Source organism: Drosophila nasuta, chromosome 3 (assembly GCF_023558535.2).
Source record: "Drosophila nasuta strain 15112-1781.00 chromosome 3, ASM2355853v1, whole genome shotgun sequence".
Classification (NCBI taxonomy): Eukaryota; Metazoa; Arthropoda; class Insecta; order Diptera; family Drosophilidae; genus Drosophila; species Drosophila nasuta.
The window spans coordinates 2711558-2720439 of NC_083457.1; the positions used below are offsets into that span (position 1 = coordinate 2711558).

The following is an 8882-nucleotide window of genomic DNA, read 5'->3' on the forward strand; positions in this document are numbered from 1 at the left end:
AAAAAATATATAATTGAAATGAAAATATTGATTTAATTTTACCAAATAAACAATAAAATAAAAAACAAATAGCGAAAGCTACAAAAAAAAACCAAACCTTGTTTTTATTTTGGATGGTTATGGATTCACAACGGGCAGTACTATTTTTCATAGAGACTTATGCAGAAAAGCGCTTATACATATGTCCTTCGATTTTAAAGCTGGATTTGCACAATAAAAACAACTTCAAAACTGCATACATTTCTGGCATTTTCAAACGGGAAAAACATTTACATATTAAATATTTTATACCATAGGCATATCCTTTTCCGGCAAGATGAAAAGTAATAATTTAAAGTTAAAGAATGCTCAAATGAAAAACCCTGGAGAGTATTACAAAATAAATATATCAAATAAAAAATGTATTCCCTTTACTCTAAATGGCCTTAAATAAACAAATGTTTTGTGAATACGTTTGCACTATCTAATTTCCAATTATTTTAAAATTTTGAATATGAAAACCACGAAACGTAAAAAGTAAATATAATTAAGATATTTTAAGAAAACACAAACATTTATTTCCCTATTATTGTAACCCATTCTTCGAGCTGTAAATGTACGTTACTAATATAGTTTAATAAAAGTATATTTAATCGTAACTTATCAATTCTCCATAAAAAAATAAATACGTTGAATGTTCTGCTGATACTTCTATATACTATATGTATAATGACTTCCGACTACTTACAACTTCCGTTGTAATTACAATAAAAATGTTTTTAATTATTGCTTAATTTGAAGAAATTTTTTAAAACTAAAAAGTTATTTAAAATTATGCTTCACGGATTTTTAATTACAAATATTGTTCAGCTACAAATTTCACTGATACTTGCATACTTTATTACAATGTTTGCATATTTTGATTTTAAAGTTGTCATAAGACATAATTAAGTTTTTAACTACGTATATTTACTCACAATCAATATCAATATACCATGATAATAATAATATTTTCTATAGCAATTTGTTTTTAAGATATTGGAGAACAATTATAAAATAAATTTCTTAGTCTGAATGACTTATAGTTACAAGTAATATTATAAGATCCGATTAACAGTTATGAAAAATGTTCATCTAAATTCATATCACGCCTTGATAAAATGCACTTCTATCAACGTTTCATTTTAATACATCGATTCTAATTTTGGTTTGTATTGACTTAAAACAGTGATCACAAAGATTAATAAATAACCAGGCGGCTGTGATTTCAAAACGATATGAGTTGTATGTTCACGAAATTATCACAAATTGCGAAGCCTAATTCTTAATAAAATTGCGCGATTGTGTCACCAATCGTGCCATCAGAAAACAAATAGTTTTCACTGATCTTTATGATACTCTAAAATGTAAGTATTGTTTCGTAGTGTCAATCATAGATGTTCAAGTTCTAATTACTTTATTTTGTTATCGTGGAACTCATCAGTTTAGCTAAATCGTTGCTCAAGGCGTTTTCTCTCTCTATCTATTCATTCCTTGAATATTGTCTACATTAAATAAAACTGAGGATTTTATAGAACCTAAGACGCTCTACAATATTTTCATTTTTCGGCTACTAAATAATTTCAGATATTAAAATAAACGAAAAATTCACAAAATTCATAAAATTTGCGATCGGAAGACCTTTAAATTACAATTTTGAAATCCCGGGAATTAAATTATAAATTACAGCGGCGTAGAGTGCAGTCGACAAAGCCGAGCAAGGACTTCAAGATCTCAATAGAAGCTGATCGGAGATCACGCTACTGTATTGATTAACTTCTGTCATGAACGTAATCTTCACCAAATTAATCAATTTCGCGATAGGCATATCTTTGAAATCAAAGTTACAAAATTTTTGACTGCACTTATGGGTTCTGAATTTATTTCACTTAAAATGAAGTGAACATTTTGTAAGATCTATGATGTGATTAATTAAAACGATAAAAATAATTTTTTTTGGGGTCACTTCTATTTTAGTTCATTATGACAGTTAATAAAATGCCACTTTAAAAGAGCAAAAATGAATGAGAAGATCTCGAGAAAGTACTCAAATATTTCAGAGAAGCATTCAACGAGAATGCAAAATATTCAACAGGTGGCCGCATTTACAGAGCCGTAAAGTACAGTTGACCAAACCGAGCAAGGACTTCAAGGTCTCAACAGAAGCTGATCAGAGATCACATACCGCATAGTTGCGTGAAAGTACAGTCAATTTAAAAGCAGCCAGACGGGACTTAGTGCTATGCAAGGACGATGGTAGTCGAACGTCGTCGAACTTCGGAATAACTGACCAATTAAGCAATCGGTCCTTTTGGTGATCCTTTTTTGGGAAACACACCTAATTGCACTTCTGCGAATTTCCCTATGCGCGACACAGCTGCGCGTTTTTACCCGGAATCTATGTACTCGGCATTTAATCCGTTTATGACCACGGATTAAGTTGCAAAATTTTCACAAAGGTTCACGCGAATTCCGTGGAAAGCGCCGAAGCCCGCAGGTAAGACACGCTAATCCACGACCCGAAAGGACCGTTAGCCTGTCAGGTATGGCCGGCCGATGGGTATATAAGATCGGGTCACTGTCAGCTAGATCATCAGTCAACAGCTCAGTGTCAGTGGGTAAACATCTCTAGATCTTAAGCGAGAAAGAAATAAGCAACTCATACATTATATGGTAAACTTTGTTCAGTTTTGCCAACTTGTGTGCATCACTGGGTGAAGTTTGTCGTATAATCGTAAGGCGCCAGCGAAAAGTGAAGAATTCAAAATAAGTATAAGTCATAGCTCTGATTTTGGGGTGCATTTTGTTCAGTTATGTTCAATAAAATAATACATCACTGGGCAAAGTGTGTCTCAAAATTGCAGCTACAAGACGCAGCAACTTAAGCGTGAGTGCATTTGTGATAATAAACCAAGAATTTTAAAATTAAATGGCGATTGTCGGTATGGTCGCTTTTTAAGCAGCATCGGCAAAGTGACTAGACCGAACACTCGTGCTATAATTTTAAAATGTTCAACAATGTTAACTAGAAATTACACTAATATTTCGAAATGGAGGTTGCAATTAGTTTCTTTGGTCGTCCAGCCTTAGGTGACTTTTGCGATCATAAAGCTAGACAACCATTGAAGTTCGTTGTGGCAAACGCAGCACTACAAGTTTGAAAGAAAATAAATATTAAAAACAATAATGATCTATGGGTCATGCGCTAAAAGGAACGATCGTTGTGATATGCGTTCAACACATCGTTACATATCACAGTGATTTTCCTTTATAGCGCGTGTTTAGTCCCGAAATTCAGCAATTCGAAAAAGTATTCAGTTTCTCTTCAACGCCTTTAAAGTAGAGGGAATAGTCGCTGTGCTGTATGTTCAAAGCACTCTCTATATCACAGTGGCTGTTCTTTTTGTATATAAATGGCCTGGCAACACATCAAATTTAATAATAATAACAGTATTTTTCGTGTGAGAGCTTTTCATCTTGTGTTTAACCAAAGGGAACTGTTGCTGTTGATATATTTTATACAATTATCTATATCACAGTGGCTGTTCTTTTTGGTTGCTCTACATGCTTCAACATATTTTTAACCAAGTTTCTTCAAGTTTTGTGTTATTTTAAGTTTACAAAATTGTTTAAAAGAAAGGGAACATTCACTGTTGATGTAGTTTTAAACAACTTATATCACAGTGGCTGTTCTTTTTCATTTAAACATAGTTCAACAAAATTTTTATAAAAATTATGATTTATAAATATTATATATTATTAATAGAAAAATATTAAAATGAAATAAACATGTTTGTATATTTTATGTAACAAAAATAAACAATTATATTAATTCTAAAATATTTAAATGAAATAGAACACATTTATATAACAAAAATAAACAATTGCGTTACAAAACGAAAGCACGTATTTTTATTTTTCAATTCGATTAACACGGTGCTGTATAATTTGAGTTGCAACTGCGGGAAACTACCGCAAAACATGTTGCAACGTGTTTTGCCTAACGAAATGGCAACATAAAAAGGCAAATGTGGGGATAGGGGGCGTGGCCATGCGAATTGACATTCATTGACAGCCTCCACCTACCTGAATAACAAGCACATAAACTAAGTTTTACGGCTAAAATGAATGCCAATAGCGCTGCTATTGTTGCTACCACAATGCATGCCACATGGCTGCATGTGGCACTCACATTGTAACTGCCCAACGGCATGGGAAGAGGAAGCTAAACGCCGGAAAAACGAATAAAATGTTGTGCCAGTCTCTATCACCACAACGACTTTAAAACGCTTTACTAACTTATAGTTAGATTCCTTTAAAGATTGTAATATAATTTTTATTTTATTTAATAAAATAACCAATCACCGATAGTCATAAAAAAAATCACAAATGTTTGATGATGTGGGAAATTAAAAATGTTTCATTGATATAACTCGCTTAACGGCCTCAACTGAATCACAATAAAATTAAGCGACAGGTAAAAAACATTAGAGCAACCGGTTCGTTTTTTTTTATGAATTGTTAAAAAATTTTCACGGACTTGAGGAAAGTCTACACCAAAATAAATTAGGTTTCTAAATGAAGCGTGACCTCTAAATGAAATAAACGCAACAATCAGGAGCGTAAAAACAAAAATTAAACAAAAAAAAAACAACTTCAAAAATAAGTAAAGGTTATTCTTATAGATCTGGATTATAAATATATTGAGAGCTAAGCATGATTTTAGGATCTTTTTCGTTAATTTTTGCAATTATCTTACAACAGAAAACTTGTTCCAAAACTATTCTTAGAATTATATATAATATTAATCTTTACTCAAAATACAAACATATTTTGCTATATAATTTTTTTACTTTTCGACAGAGAATTACCCATATGTTACAATTTTTCTAGTTTCATACATGAGAATAGAATTCCACTTAGCAAATTTTAAATACAAACTATAGAAATTTGGTTACCAAGTACTTTAGTGCCTGTTAAATAAAATTAATTTTAAATCGCAATAAAATGAGTATTCTGCTCTCGCATTAAAATTACACTTTTTTAATTTATTTACCAAAAACAATGATTTTTCAATATATATAATATTTATAATATCTATTTTGCTTTTAGAGACTTCAATGCAATTAAGCAATATTCTCTTCAGCTTTTACTCTACTTTGCTGTCAAAGCGGTACAAATAATTTTCGGTCTTGATCTTGTCTCGCAGTTGTTTACGAGAAGTCAATTCGACGGCGGCGTTTGTGCCGTTATGATCATGGAAGAATCCACAATATCGAGCAGGAACAAACAATTTAATCTCGCGTCGTTTCCTAAAGCGTTCCGTGACACTGAGGCTACATTGTTTGTTGGCCGATACCTCGGCATGCATACATTTCCGACACATATCCTTATCGCTGGCAAAACTATGGAAATAATCGCCGACAGGGCGTTGGTGACAAATTATGCATTGAGCTGCATTAGTAGGACCACAGAAGATGGCAACCGCTGGCCAGATGATGCGACATGTCCCAAAAGCAGTTTCCATTTTCCAATTCGGATATTTCTTATGAATCGAATACGTTGAGGGTCTAAATATAAAATAATTTTGGTTGTTATTTGGAATATCAAGATGTCGAAGCAACACTTACCCTGGAGTCACCCACTTTGGCTTTGGCACCACTTGCCTATCAAAGGTGTAGCCCGCTCGGAGGATCCATGGCGTGGCTTCATAGGTGCCCATGGGTGGAATTATTTGTTCACGGACAACGGGCAGACGAGGCATTTTATTAGCCAAAGCTGAGAAACCTGCATTGGAAGGGTACTGCAAGCGAAGATTGGAGAAATAGAGGAAAAGATGGAAATAAATATCAGCTGATTATGTCACGTTAATTTAAATAATTATCACATCATATCAGTAGGTGTTGCCGCCAAAATTATTTTATAATTTCAAAAATATTTAATCAAATTTTAAATTGAGGATAACATCGTAATAAATTATTTCTGAATTTTATGCTAACCAACACTGTGTAAAACTATATCGAAAGATCGATATGTTTATTATGCATCACTGTAAAAGAAAAAGGTGATGTAAGAGCACGAAGTTTTTTAATCTCGTCGACTCTGGCTCATATACAATTTTAATAAAGACTATTAATGAGATTATTATTATTATAATACATGGCGAATTATGGTTATCCAAAATAGAAAATTTAATTAAATTTTTATACCCGCTACCCATAGGGTAGAAGGGTATTATAACTTTGTGCCGGCAGGAAATGTATGTAACAGGTTGAAGGAGGCATCTCCGACCCTATAAAGTATATATATTCTTGATCAGCGTCAACAGCCGAGACGATATAGCCATGTCCGTCTGTCCGTCTGTGTGTCTGTGTGTCTGTCCGTCCGTCCGTATGAAACACTGGATCTCAGAGACTATAAGAGATAGAGCTATAATTTTTTATGTTATGTTTGCACGCAGATCAAGTTTGTTTCAAATTTTTGCCACGCCCACTTCCGCCCCGCAAATCAAAAAAATCGAATAACAAGCGTAATTTTAAAGCTAGAGTTACGAATTTTGGTAAATACAATAATTACTATAGTAGTTATGATTCCTGAACATTTGGTTGCGATCAGATAAAAATTGTCGAAGTTATTAAAGAAATTCTTTTGTATCGGCAAAAACGCCTACTTACTGGGGGTCTTAGTTACTTTGTCTGACAATCTGGTATATTGTGCCGTCTATGGTATATTTTGAATGCGGTACTATATCGATATACCACATATACCATTTGGTATATTTTTTAGTATTTTGTAGTATATTTGGTATATTTTGAGAAATATACCGCAAAATATATTGCTTTTATTCAAAATGGGTAGCGGGTATCTCACAGTCGAGTACACTCGACTGTAGCTTTCTTACTTGTTTTTGTTGGCAATGGGAAAGTACTCATAAGAATCAATTTAATTGCTATTACTTATTACTTTATATTTTTGTTAAATTAAATGAATTGAATTGAATAAATTTCAAACTCTTATAAGTAAGTCATTTCAGATGAATTTCTTACATTAACAACAAAAATGCATAAAACATAAATTTTAATTGCAAATTTTTTAATCAACAAATTTTCTGTGATTTATTGTAAATCTAATCAGATCCGTTGTAATCCAATCGGATTAATTGTAATGTACTTTTTAATGTGATAACTAAAGATGCGGTCACCTTAATATGCAATGTGCAAGTCTAACTAGAAGATTGACCTACCTTAAATCCAATGGGTTTCGCACAGTCATAATCAAGTGGACTGGGATGTGGACGTCCCTCCGGCAATTGTGACCTCATGAAGCTATTCATAAAGGGGCCGCTCGTGGGCATCACCTCACGATCCATAGTTGTGCCAAAGGCGACTTTTGGCAGCACTGGCGGGTTGACGACATACTCGAAACCTGTAAGAAATGGGATTACTCAATAAAGTAGCGCTAGGATAACATTTAAAGGGTAACCTAGAGCTCTGACCCTCGCCAAGATCATGCGCGATTCAGAGCGCTGGCGACGCAGTTGCTCTCGTTCCTGGGCGTTTGGCTGGCGTGCACGCATCGTAGAGCACAGTTAGAAGTCGACTAAAGTCTGGTCTCTGAGCTGTCGATTGCTAGCTGCGCTTTGGGTGACGGCCTTTTGTTTTTGCCTGAAACTGTGGCATGGGGCACGCATGGCACGCACCTGCCCCATAACTATTTACACCTGCTATCAATAATAATCATCACAATGCGCGTTGTCGGTTTCAAAATCAATATGACAAACAAACTCAGCGTTTCCCCGCGAAATTAGCTAAGCGCCATTTTATTTCTATCGTCGACGGAGTCTAGACAGAGTTTTACTTTCACTTCTCCCTTAAACTTTGACCTAGTTCAACTATAATAACTTGATTCCAATAGTGCAGAATATGTGGGTCGTATAGTGTCAGTGATTATGATAAAAGAAAAAAAGAATTGTATGGGAATTGATTTATTATACTCGCATTGATTGAGTTTTCCATCAACTGCTGTCTGCTACAAATGACAGAAAAGTCGCGAAATATTAAAATGATTTGATGAATTCATGTGATTGCATATAAAATACGTTTAAACAGATTTGGTTAAGTGACACGTATATCTGTTGAGCGGATTGTAATTATAATTATTAATCAGCATGTCGCTGTAATCAACTTTTAAACAGAGATAAATATAATCACATTTAAATGGATTTAAGAATGATGACAATTGAGTGAAAATTGCAGCAGTTGTTTTATTAACAATTTAAAGCTTGAAAAGCTTGAAAACGTTGCCAATATCTGCGAATTAAGTGAAAATTGCAATAGTTTATTTTCACAATTTAAACGACAACTTTTATAAGACATTTGTCTTTACTTACCCTCCATGATTTCTGGTAATAAATTGAATACTCTAAATTTTCGCAAGTTCTGTGAGCAACAACCGAGTCCTTATATCGCGATGCCTTGGCTTTGGCCAGTTAAAAGAAACTATAAAATCAACAATTGTGAAAAATGTTTGAAATGACAACTCAGTCGTAGGTATATAATTCTATAATGAAATACTTAACTACAGTGAATCCAACTACAGTAAAAGTTTTGCAAATATAGATGCCAGGCATAGAGCTCTCTCCAAAATTGTTGGCAAATAGTTGAGGAAACATATTGTGCAAATGACATGCAACAGACCCTGTTGCAACATGAAAGTCAGAAGTTGCAATGCCAGTGCTGTGCGTTTAAATTCAAATGTCGAGTCGGATATACGAGCCTAAGATACACATGCAAACTTTTAAATGGGCTTCTGAGCAATTTTCCAAGTGGGTTGTCGGATGGGCGGCGGAGGTGTGGCTGGAGGCA

The 8882-nt window shown here is 33.8% G+C and overlaps 1 protein-coding gene across 1 annotated transcript; it reads right to left on the reverse strand.

Moving 5' to 3' along the window:
- Positions 1-5142: 5142 nt before the first annotated feature.
- LOC132790122 (uncharacterized) lies at positions 5143-8583 on the reverse strand. The gene is made up of 4 exons (XM_060798560.1): positions 8408-8583; positions 7262-7443; positions 5649-5821; positions 5143-5588 (listed from the first exon to the last, which is right to left on the reverse strand). Exons 1-4 carry the CDS (start codon positions 8412-8414, stop codon positions 5168-5170), a joined length of 783 nt encoding a protein of 260 aa, XP_060654543.1. The 5' UTR covers positions 8415-8583; the 3' UTR covers positions 5143-5167.
- Positions 8584-8882: the final 299 nt, after the last annotated feature.